Source organism: Cryptomeria japonica, chromosome 4 (genome assembly GCF_030272615.1).
Source record: "Cryptomeria japonica chromosome 4, Sugi_1.0, whole genome shotgun sequence".
Lineage (NCBI taxonomy): Eukaryota > Viridiplantae > Streptophyta > Pinopsida > Cupressales > Cupressaceae > Cryptomeria > Cryptomeria japonica.
The window spans coordinates 2,949,039-2,961,483 of NC_081408.1; the positions used below are offsets into that span (position 1 = coordinate 2,949,039).

The 12,445-nt window shown below is 38.7% G+C and overlaps 1 protein-coding gene across 3 annotated transcripts in view; it reads right to left on the minus strand.

Moving 5' to 3' along the window:
• LOC131064539 (uncharacterized) overlaps positions 1-12,445 on the minus strand; it is a 96,223-nt gene that overhangs the window by 45,291 nt on the left and 38,487 nt on the right. For 2 of the 3 annotated variants that reach the window (XM_057998690.2, XM_057998689.2), the window contains one exon: positions 4,415-4,585. The exons of the other annotated variant lie outside the window; for it this stretch is intronic. In XM_057998690.2, coding sequence (XP_057854673.1) covers positions 4,415-4,585 — 171 coding nt within the window. The remainder of the gene's footprint in view (positions 1-4,414; positions 4,586-12,445) is intronic. 3 annotated transcript variants of the gene reach the window in all.

A 12,445-nucleotide genomic window follows, 5' to 3' on the forward strand; every position in this document is an offset into this window, starting at 1 on the left:
CCCAATGATATTCTTTTCCGCTTTCAGGCGGGTTGAGGGACTCATCATCTCCGTGTTCTTCTATCCTTCTGCCGCCATCTCCCATTCAATGTCGTCCTTCGCCTCCCGCAGTCTCTCCTTCTCTGTGCGGGGGTCGAAATAGGTTGCCTTCTTCGCCTGCGCGCGAGTGATTTCCAGCACTTCTTTGTCTTCGCCCCTCTTCTCAATATTGAGCAAATTCACCCCCTACTTAGGGCAGCGTGTGTCATCGTGGTCACCGGGGCCACACCATTTTCAAAGGCTCTGGGGGGTTTCAGTGTTCTGGCATTCCCGAGCGAAGTGCCCCCATTGGTTGCAGGCCCGACATTGAATTATTGGTCGCCCCTTAGTATCATACTGCACTCTGCTTTGATTGTTATTGTTGTTGTTGTTGCCTCTCCCTCCTCTTCGGTTTCCTCTATAACCACTGGATGATGCAGTGGCGTCGGCTTGCAACAGGGCGGAGCCTGCTACTGCGGGCAGCGAGGGTTGCTCTTGCGCAAAGAATACCTGGTTCCCTTTCGTTTTCATGTTGTAGGGACACTCTTTGACAGCATGTCCAAACATTTGGCAAATTTCGCAGAATGCCTTTTTCGGGCAGGTGCCTTTTGTATGGCCTCCTTCCTTACATTCCGTGCACCACACGTCTTCATTTTTACTCGTGCTCCCTCTCATGTTCTTAAATTCCTTCATCATACGGTGCATATCCTTTTGAAGAGCTTGCACCTTCTTACTTGACGATTCATCACTACTGCTTCCTCCCGAGGACTCCTCTTCTCCAGAGGACTTGTCCTTTTTCTTCCGCAATGTTTTGTCTTCACTTTCCAAATCCATCGCGCGGTTGTATGCGTCATCGTATGAGGTGGGCGTTACAATTTTCATTTTTCTCCGTAGGGATGACCGCAACCCTTCCACGAACCATCTCTTCTCTAGTCCGTCAGCCGGCTGGTTCTCCATCTTCCCCAGTAACTCTTTTAACCGTCGCCTGTATGTTCGCACTGTCTCGTGCTTTCCCTGCTTTGTGCTTAATATCTCCACCACGATCTCATTATCATCTCGAAGGAGTCGAAACTCCGTCTCGAAAGCTTTCTGTAGGTCGTCCCATGTTCCCACCTTTGTTTTATCCACATCAGAGTACCAATCAATGGCTACTCCTCTCAGGGTGGCAAGGAACTGTACCACCCAATCCGCTTTGTCAACTACCCCGTTGGTTGACCATATTGTCTCACACGTACGGCAATGCCATACGGGGTCATCGTTGCCATCTCCGTTGAATTTAGGCAACTTTTGTTTGCCCGCCATCGATGGGGGTCGTCTGCCTAGAGGTGGTTGTGGTTGTGTCTGTGCCACTCCCCCCGGCGCTGGTGGTGTGTCCTGCATGGGTGACTGGAGGTACGGTGTTTTTCCTGCCGTGTGTGGCACCTACAGCCGTACGGTTATCCTCCTCTTCGTCCTCACCCGCGCCCACTCCTGGCTCCCTTTGGTGATCCTCACTTCATGGTGTAAGGGATAAGTTTCTGAACCGATCCCGGGTCTCTTCGACTAGATCTCTCTGTAACCTTGTTTCCTCCAGAAACTCTTCGTGGCTTCTCACCCTACGGTGGTCTGGCGACGCGTAGAAATTCCCCTCGGCTTCTGCACCCTCTATGACACCTCCTTGGTTCCCTTCGAGCAACCCCTCGTCAAGTTGCCTCAGCCTTCGTCTACGTTCTACTCGTCGTTCCAGAATCAAGGCCCTCTGCGCGGCCTCCCACTCGTCCGTTTTTGCTTTCTTATTTCTATCTTTGTTTAATAGATTGGGCATTAATTGTCGTACATTTCCATAATTCACAATACATAAACCAAAACAAGCCTTTATTAATTCATTTTGTCAGATACAACTTGTGTCAATATTATGACACCTTTATTTGAATATAGAATGTTCCTTTATCCCTAGGGATTCAGGGTTCAATTCCTTCCTGGCCTGGCACCATCCCGTTCCGCTTCCCGTCGGCTGCTTTCTTTGTACTGTTGAAGGATTTGTTGGCGTCGCTCTTCTTGGGCAATCTCCTCCAGGCAAGCTTGTTGTGCCAGCAATGCCTGTGCAAGCAACCGGGGAAGGTGGTTCATCAACCGATTTACTGTCGGGCTAACCTCCAATGCTGTCCACACGGCACTTGGTAGGATTTCCGCCTCCATGGCCTCTCGTCAGACGTAGGTCTCGATGGCTACCTGGAGCAGAATTGAAAATTCCCTCGTCGCAGTGTCTTCTCCGTTGTAGAGCTCTGTTAGCGCGTCGTCGGCCTCTGGGTTTATCTCACCAACGGGTAGGCCCATCATGTTCGTGCACCATCCACGTCTTCCGTTCCCGAGTATGTCTAGGCAACGGCGCCAAATGTTTGCCACACTGGGTAAACAGAGAGAGTATAGAAGTAACGCAGAAATAAACAATACAACATGAACGCAAGAATAAGCTTTCCATTAATAACTCAAAGTGTATACAAGGTTCATAGTATTATCTGTCGTCACACAACACACTTCAATACCCACAGGTAGTACAATATATAACAGCTGAAGGGGTGCGACACAACCGTCGCGACTCCAACTACCTACCCGTCGGCTAACTAACTACTAACAAATGACATTACTACCAAAACATAAGATATACATATTTCCCATATCTAAAGAATATGTACTATGGTACACTTTTAAAATAAAACTAAAAATATTAAATCTCCTCTCCCAAGTTTGACCTTGCCTCACATTCCATATCTTTCAATGAACCATGGGGACACATCCCACCCCTCCCACCCCCTCACCCCCACACACAAAAATTCTCACGTTTCTCCGATGTGAGGACTTGGGGGAAACGCCCCCCACTGGGACATTTGAGGACGCCAAGATATCCAGGGGACTTACGTGTGTCTCTTGACTATCTCGGGGTTGCCAAGGCATCTCCCATGGCCCCCAATTAGAAACTCCAAGTGAAAACATAAAAAGGTGATAAACTTGTGAAAATGAAATTCGTCATGAAGGTTTGTGATAAAATTGCAGACCCTCAAAAGGGACGCTACCCACTGGGGCCATTGCCCCCAAAGCCATACATGAACTGCTACGACTTGACTCGTTGGGGGCTCTACCCCCAGACCTCAACCCACCATTGTTATTGTTAATGCAATCATTGCTATGTTTTTATGTTTATTAGTTTAAAATTCACTTAGCATGCCAAAGTTAAATTTGCAATTCTTATTCCTGATTTGCTCCCAAATTTCCAAAACTCCGCCCAACATTGTTAATGTTCAATGCAATCATTGCAATATTTTTAATGTTTATTAGTTTAAATTTTACATAGTAGGCCAATGTTTTATTTGCAATTCTTATACTTATTCCTTATACATCTTCTTATAAATAAATTTTCAAGCACTATATGTATATGAGTACTGCCCCCCACCAATTTTCTGCTGCTGTCCCCCTACCATCCCCAAACTTAAGCCCTTAGGTCCTCCCATCCCCACATTCCCACACCCCCCTGTCAAGAAAACTATGATATCTTTAGAGAGACAACTTTCTGGTACAGTGCAATTTAAAGAATATAAACCTAAGTATACTGTAGTCCCAGAAGTAGGTGGATTGAACAGTATACAAGAGCTTTTAGGGATGACTTTGGCCAAAATCAAGCCCAACTTTCAGAGAAAAAGTTAATCTAACATGCACAATTCAAACTTACAAAATGGTTACATATTGTTGCAGTTTTCAGAACAGCTAAGAGTGGCATCAACTTCATCACTCGAATTCAGATTTATTCAATCAATTGATATTTCTGCTCCACTGTGATGTCACCTAGGGCACTGTGGCATGACAGTTACTACTTTACTTAAATATCTAGCGTTTTTTATTTTTTTAATGTGCTATAATGCAGCCAGTATTTTCCAGTGACCTGGCTTTCAGAAGCATTCATTATCTAGAAAGGAATATCTCTCAACATGCATAAACCATAGAGTATCTCCAGAATCATCTAACAAGATAAGGAATATAGGGATTTGCATGAACATAGCTTTCATTTTCAAATGTATACGGTGGAGATAAAAAAATTTACTTATAACTTCCCAGTGTAGTGCTCCAAAATGAATCCTATACATTTCATGAATGCTGGAAATTTTGATCACACCCTATTTAATAGACGGAATAGAAATTGTGGTATATCATTGCTTAACCAGGTGGTAAAAGCCAAAGTCCTCAATACAAATACTTAATAAGCTAAATCTAAAGTCTTTGGACATGGTTGTATTGCCCACTTTGTGAAGACAAATATCCTTTGAATATGAACATTCTAAATTGTGTAGGTGTATTCACCAAAAGCTGATTTGGGTAGGACAAGATGAAAAATCCAATCAGAAATTATAATCAAGCAAGTGACCTTGACCAATACTGTCACAGCGAATTTCCCTTCAACCACGTCCTGGACAGGAGTTGATGATATGCCTATCAAACTTGCTACTTGTTTAAACAGCCACAGAAAATGAGAGGATGTTGGACCTTTCACATCTTGATCTCGGTTGTAAAGATCCCCAGACCTGTACATTTCAAGCTGTGCAATACAATGAAAAGAACAAGTTAAAAGTAAGTATAAAAAATATATGCAAGAATATGTTAATGAAGTTGATATGACAGAACAAACCCTAGTATATTTGAGAAAAAACTATAGTATATTTGAAAATGTAGGCAAATAAATAAACATAACTTGAGCAGGTAAGTAGGTCAGCAAGAATGGTTGTGATATGCTATTAAACACACTCTAGCTGCTACGTCTAATGCAATTGAACAGAGAGAAACAACATAAAAGTTGGAAGAGATAAAAATATGAAAAGCAGTTTTGAAAGCACTATTGAGAAAAGTAGACCACCCCAACTTTTTAATTGCTTAAAAACCTTGCAATTGATAAAATCCAATGCTAATATATTCATTGAATTCAAAACAAAGAGAAACGAGAGTTTTATGATTGAATAAACCAAATGAATTATCTAGCAGTCCATCTATCTTGAAGATAAAAACTTAAGTCCAAACCTCTAGTTGTGTTTAATGGTATCAATCAGGGGCAATACCATTTTTTATAATGTGTGCCAATATTAGCACTTAGTGGTTTTTTATCCCATAAGCTTCCCTTCATTTCACATTGAACGTACACCACAGATTGATTGCACGAGAATAAATGTAAACTTTTGAAAGCAAATCAGAATTTGATTATTATTTTTCCCAAGAAGGTCGCTTTCTCATGGGCACTTAAATCTTATCCTGCACTAAGCAAAGAGCAAGTTCACACAACATCATCTCATATCGCAGATAATTCTGATAATCTGATGTTCACCAAATGCCAAATGCTTTTTACACTTTCATATTTCAGAAAGCATAATTTTTTATGCAATAAAGTCTCTTCTTTTGACATACAGCACTAACTTGAATTATAGCTTGTGAAAAATAAATAATGAAATTTTACCAACTGAACTTCATTTTTGCACTTAGCTCACAGAAACGAATTATGCCATGGAGAATATAAACAGATGATTGTTGCACGATAAATTTCAACATAGCTTGCTTAGAAATTAGAAGATAGAAGACACTATTAATGGCCCAAAAAAGCTCATTTTTCAGCTTAAAATCAACAGCTAGTAAGATTCCCCAATTCAGTTGTATTTTTAGAAGATTAAAATGTTCCGTCCCTTGTTTCAATTAAATTTCTTTAGTTACACTAACTGATTGCTACTTGATATACTTTTTCCTGAATTCTCATATTTAAAAATTTAAGCTATTTTTCTTATTTGTCATAAATCTCAATTTTTGCAACTAGAAATTAGGTCACAGCCTTCTTTGGCTTCAATTATTAATTTTTTTCAATGCATCACCATGGTGTTAAAAAACATTAATCTGTTCATGATCCCAAAAAGCCCTGGAATCCAAATTCCCAGAAAGTTTCTGATTGTAATGGTAAACATCTAAAGAGCTTCAAGTATTATGGTTAACAAAAATGATCCCTAAAATTTATTCGTGGTACAACATCTACAAAAATTTGATAAGCTTCAAGAGGCAACAAACAATGATGCTAGTTCTCCACAAACTCCAATTGCTTTTCTCTTTGATTTATATGTTTTCTTCATGTGTTTGACATGGAATTATAGGATATTAATACATCTATGGGTCATGAAATCCTTTGTTCATGTAATTTTCTGCTGTTAGATTACATTCCATTTCTTAAACCCTAGTTGCATGCTTGTCTATTTCAAAAATCCTTCTATATGGAATGAATCTTTATGTTCGTTCTTCTTTCTTTGTAGTCATTTTACCATTTCTATTTTAGTTTAACTATAATTCCTACTTTTTGGTTAAAATCATACCTTTAAAAACTAAAATCTTATCATGCGAGGGAGTTGAACCTCTAAAATTCAAAGCAAAATTAAGTAATAACTTTTCTAACAGTTGGTTTATTTGTTTCTGCCTGCTGGACAATTCAGGATCATTTTTCAAGGTGGAACCACAGCAACAAATCTATTTACCAACAATGCTCATGATATAGTGTATTAAATTGCTCGCAGGTAAATTTAGGTTTTTAGTCTATCAAGCTCTTCTTTTTCTATGTTTTTACTCTAATAATTTTTTTGTCTTATATGTAATGTTTTAGGGTTGTTTCACAATGTCTACCCCTATTAGCTACCTATACCAAGGTCCTAGGAGCCATCTCCTTAAATTTTCTTGGGCACATTTGGAAACCTTGGTTTTACCATATTTTCATTTATGTTATCATGTTAATGGCAGCTCTCTTCATATTTATTTTTTTGAATTTGCACACTCAGAAACACACACTAGACATAAAATATACCCACATACTCCAATACTCAAATTTTGAACAAAGCATTGACACTACCCCATTCTTGTATCCAAACGTCTACTAGTACCCATGTTTCCTATAACAATAATTGAATGGAATTCATTTGGATGTTGATTCTACTTCTAGTGTTCAAGAGTGATAGAATTAAGACTCATGGTGGCTTTCTTGAGGATTTGTTGTATGTTCCTATTGAAACGGGATTTCGAACTTATCAAGCAATATACAAGAACAGTTTTTTAGATGAATTTTGAGATCTCAAAGATTACCCTATGAAATTTGGTTATCATTGATATTATGGTTTTAGTGGGAAGCAAGGGTAATGCATATGTGGTAGAAAATATTGATAATAATTTTAGTAAACCCTTATAAAGATATTACTATAAGCAATATTTGGCATGAAAGGTTGCCTCACCTGAATTGTTCTTGCATCAATCTCATGAGTAGACTTAGAATATTTAAACAACTTTCCCATACTACCCCTAAGAATACTTCTTGTGGAGGTTGTATAACTATAACTGAATGACAACATCTAGAAAACACAAAAAAGCACAAATCCATGAGTTAAAACATGTCGTGTCTCCTTTTTAGGATTAAATCCATGGAGAGGACCTCTAATCTATTCCCTTTCCCTATAGGCTATAGATGGAACAAGGGATTAAAAATAATAATATTTTAACTTGTCATCGTGATCACTTATTTTCAAATAGGCAACTCAAAATATTATTTTTGGTCCTATGTAATATTCACTCTTGCATGGAGAAACATCTCCCACCACCTGGGATACACTTTAAATTTTAGAATGCATCTCCAATACCAAAGATGGGTGTGGAATGTGCCCCATGATAGGAGATGCCCCATCTAAAAATTCACAAGTCTCCCTAGCAAGACTCTGAAAGAAAATGAAAAATCCTTAAAACAAAAAAAAAATATCTTAAAATTGTTAACAATGTTGCAATACACTTCATTATTAATTGTTTTACTCCCATTATGAAGACAAAGGAGTGTAAGAATTCTTTTGAAAATGGTGTTTACATTTGTAGAAGTCGTAGAAGAACAAATTTTAGTTTACAATGATACAAGTGATGTCAAAAGCAGCAAACCTTTTGAGCTTCGTTTAATTTTATTTGTTTCCTTGTTCTCTATTAGCGGATACATAGCATACATGAAAAATTCATAGAGTTTTAGGCAAATTTAAGAAAAATAGCATATTAAAATTTTTTAAAATATCTTGAAAATTTATAATGTATAGTCTAGGTTACAAGGTTTAAACTTTAAAACTGCAAACTATAATTTTAAATTCTCTGCCATAACTTAAAACTTTAATAATTTAACTTATGAATTTATTAATTTTCATTTTTTATTTTTTATTTTTTATTTTTTATTTTTTAAATTACATGTTTTATGATTTATTTTTTAGTATTTTAAATTTTCTGAAAATTTATTGTTATATTTATATGATAATACATATTTTTTAAAATTTAAATTTTAAATTCAAAATGTTTAAATAATTAGTTTTATGATTCATTTTTTTATTTTTCAAATTTTATGAAATTGTTTGTGTGTTCGTGCACACGTGTGTGCCTGTGTGCGTGTGTGTGTGCAAGTACCATGTCTTCTATTTTTTTAAATCTCATACTTTACCACTAACTATCTCTCATACTAGTATCGGCAGCCATCTCCTAGCAACTATGGTAATATTTTAAAAGTATTTTTAACACTTTATTCAAATGTAATTCAAAAAGGAGCCTTTGGATAAAATAAAGTTTAATAGTATCTTTAAATAATTGGAGGGAAAAAGAAAAATAAATAAAAATAAAATAAAATAGAGGGCCTTAAGTAAAGGGCCTATAAAAGAGATGTCAAGGGTCACATCAAATCATCATTTGTCATTCTCTTTTTGAATACTTTTTGGAGATCGGTATTTTTGTTCATCTTTCCATCCAAGGACAAGAATCCTTGACATTTTGGACATCTTGCAGGTTGAAAACCCTCTTGATTTCCACAATTGGACTTGAGGATGCAACGCCTTTTGTCCATTAAAGGTGATTCCACCAAGGGATCACATTTGTGCTCAAATAATTGAAATCATTTTCAACTTACTACAATGTCATTACAGTCAATTATTGAAGATTTCAACCTGTAGAAGATTGAATCAAATTAGACTTGCAAAAAAACCAATGTTATTGCTGATTTTCAGACTTTTTCAACATATTTGTTGTTGTTCTTCATTATCATTCACCATATTTTGGAGCACCAACAGCATAGGGAAGATTCCATACAAATTTAGGGCAATTGTATTGCTGCACAGCACTTGGAATTATTAGATTAACTTCAGACCTGCAAGTTCCAGGCCATTTTTTACTCATATTACCTGCTGCTGTACAGTTTCTGTTGGAATTGTTTGTCATTTCACCAAAACCTCGAACTATCAATGCCCAACACAAACACTGGATTTAACCTGACCCTTGGGAGGCAATTAAGCCATGTCACGAGTCCCCAAGGAGGTGATGACCACCAAGTTAACAATCTCCCCCTTAGCACCAACTGAGCCTTCAACACCCACTGGAGGAAGACTCGAACCCGTGATCAAGGCTCTGATACCAATTGTTAAAATCATTTGCCTGCGTTTCCTTTCGCGATTCTGCATTCCGCATGGCCTTCGGTTTTTTCGTTTTTTCTGGTCATGTCTGGAAGTATCTGAAGCCGCCGACCCTTCATCTCCTACCGTGATGGGTTTATTTTTTGCTAGCGACAAACTTTATTTCTCTCAGCCAACTAGGGTTTCTTTGAAATCCTCTGATTTTTTGGTCGGATCCAAATTTAGCCTACATAATATTTGTGGGTTTTTCAAGAAGTTTTCTAGGTCATCGTCAAAAATTTTGGGTCTAATGAAAAAAAAATTCTTCAAGTTTCGTGTCAGTCATACTTCATAATTTTTCAAAGTATGTACCCGATTCTACCTTTGCTTTAGTTTCACACCTTTTCAAATTTCTCATTTTCCGTGCTTTGGGAAGTATGCACAATGGTGTCATTAACCAGCTTAATGTTGGAAGGCAGTCAGAGATTCAACGGCAAGAATTATAACACCTGGAAGCAACGCATGTTGACTATTTTTTAATATCGTCGTCTTGATGATCTTGTTTTGGGAAAAGAGTCTCGTCCTACCACAGTCGGATCAGATCAAGACAAGTTTGATGATCGGAATCGAGAAGCTGTCATGCTCCTCGAGCTCTCCGTCACATATGACCAGTTGCCTCAGATTCCCATCGGCAAGTCAGCATCAGAAATCTGGAAGCATCTGAAGGAATTGCATCAAGCATCCGGCAAAAGTCGAGCGTTCTTTCTGAAGAACCAATTGTTCTCCATCATGATGGATGAATGTGTGTCCTTACAAGAGCATCTCACAAAGATTAAGGATCTTCGAGATGAACTCGAAGCTATTGGTCGGAAAAAAGGAGGAAGAGGATATGGCAGTCATTACCTTGAAGAGTCTGCCAAAATCCAATGAGCACTTCATAGAAACTCTCAACATTACCTCGAGGAATGTTGATCTGAAATTTCCAGAGTTGTGCACCAAACTTTTGCAGCAAGATCGTTGGAAACAACAGTTTGGTAGCAGTGCCACTTCATCCTCCTCAGAGCAAGCCTTTGCAGCCAAATCCTTTCACAAGGATAAAGGCAAAGCTCAGTCCTCTCAATCATCTCAGCAAAAGGGCTCCAATCAATCTTAGGATGGTTCGAAGAAGAAAAAGGTTCAATGCAACTACTGTGATAAATATGGCCACATGATCAACTTTTGTCGCAATTGGATAGCTCTTGAACAGCGGAAGCAAGGAGGGTCTTAGCCTAAAGCCAATGTCGTTGAGCACATAGAGCAGAAAGAGTCTTCCTTCTATGCCTTCATGGCTAAAAGACCTGCAGACCAAGTGAAGGCTTTTGCCTGGTATATAGATTCTGGTGCTTCTTGGCATTTCACTCACAAGCGTGATTGGTTTACAGAATTCTCTCTATATACTGATTCAATCATTTTTGGAGGATGTGAAGAGCATACTGTTGTCGGCAAGGGCAACGTTCAAATACAGTCTGGTGGGAGGAATCTTATATTCCTCAATGTATACTACGTTCTTGGCATGGAACAAAACCTACTCGCTGTGAGTCGAATCATGCGGCATTCTCCTCAGCTTGATGTGATCTTCAGTTCACACAAGAGTTCAATTGTTGATTGTGCATCTTGCACTACTGTAGCTGTTGGCATCAAGAATCATGGTCTATACAAACTTGTGGATACGGGTGATTCTCTTGAGCGTGCTTTTGCAGCTAAATCCTCCTCTATCAGCATTCTCTGGCATCAACGATATGGTCAACTGAACATTCACTACCTTGCTCAGCTTGTTCAGGAAGATTTAGTACATGGCCTACCTGAAATTCAAACTCAAAATCAATGAGTTTGTGAAGCTTGTCAGGCTGGGAAGCAGCACAGGACACCGTTCAAGGATGGTGACTCATGGCGAGCCTCTAAGGTACTACAGTTGGTCCACGCTGATGTATGTGGTCCAATGAATACATCTTTTGTTACTGGGTGCAAGTATTTATTGCTTTTTGTTGATGACTTCAGTCGTAAAATGTGGGTGTACTTTCTTAAACAAAAATCAGATGTGTTCCCTGTATTTCCGAAATTTAAGGCCTTGGTAGAAAAAGAGTCTGGTTGTTCTATTATTACTCTAGGTTTGATAATGGGGGGGAGTTTTGTTCTACTGCTTTCTCCACTTTTTGTGATACACATGGCATAAAACGTCAGTTAACCACACCATACACCCCTCAACAAAACAGCGTTGTAGAACGTCGCAACCACACCATTACAGAAATGGCTAGGTCAATGTTGGAACATAGGAATGTTCCTAAGAAGTATTGAGCAGAAGCAATGTTTACTACAGTCTGTCTCCTTAATAGGTCTCCCACTCATGTTCTTAAAGGGAAGACTCCTGAGGAAGCCTAGACTGGTCGCAAACCCAAGATCAGTCATCTGAAGGTTTTTGGCTCTTTAGCATATGTATGGATTCCAGATGCCAAGCACTCCCAAGTTGTATTCCAGGAGTCAAAAGCTTATGTTTATAGGGTACAGTGACAACCACAAGGCTTACTGGCAGACATTGATCATCTTATCTTCAGTCGTGATGTTGTCTTTCATGAAGAACCAAGACCATTTCAGCTTTCCTTGTCTGAGCAAAATTTTGAGGATCAGCCTTTGAAGGCTTCTGATTTGGGTGTATGTCTTCCATTTGGTTCACCTGATGGGAGGGATGATGTAGATTCTAAATTTGATGATGCACTACCTGAATTTCCTCCAGATGATGCTAATCTTCCATCTTATTTAGGTCTTGTTCCCGTTATTCCTCCTGCACCTGATGTTGGTTCTTGTTTACCTCACTGGGTAAACAGGAAGAATACAGAAATCGAACAGCAATGCACAATACAAATACAAAAGAAGTACCAGAATAAGCTTGCCATTAATGTCAAAAGATGTTCATATTATAACCTGTCGCCAATGTTACATGTCCTCCAACACCC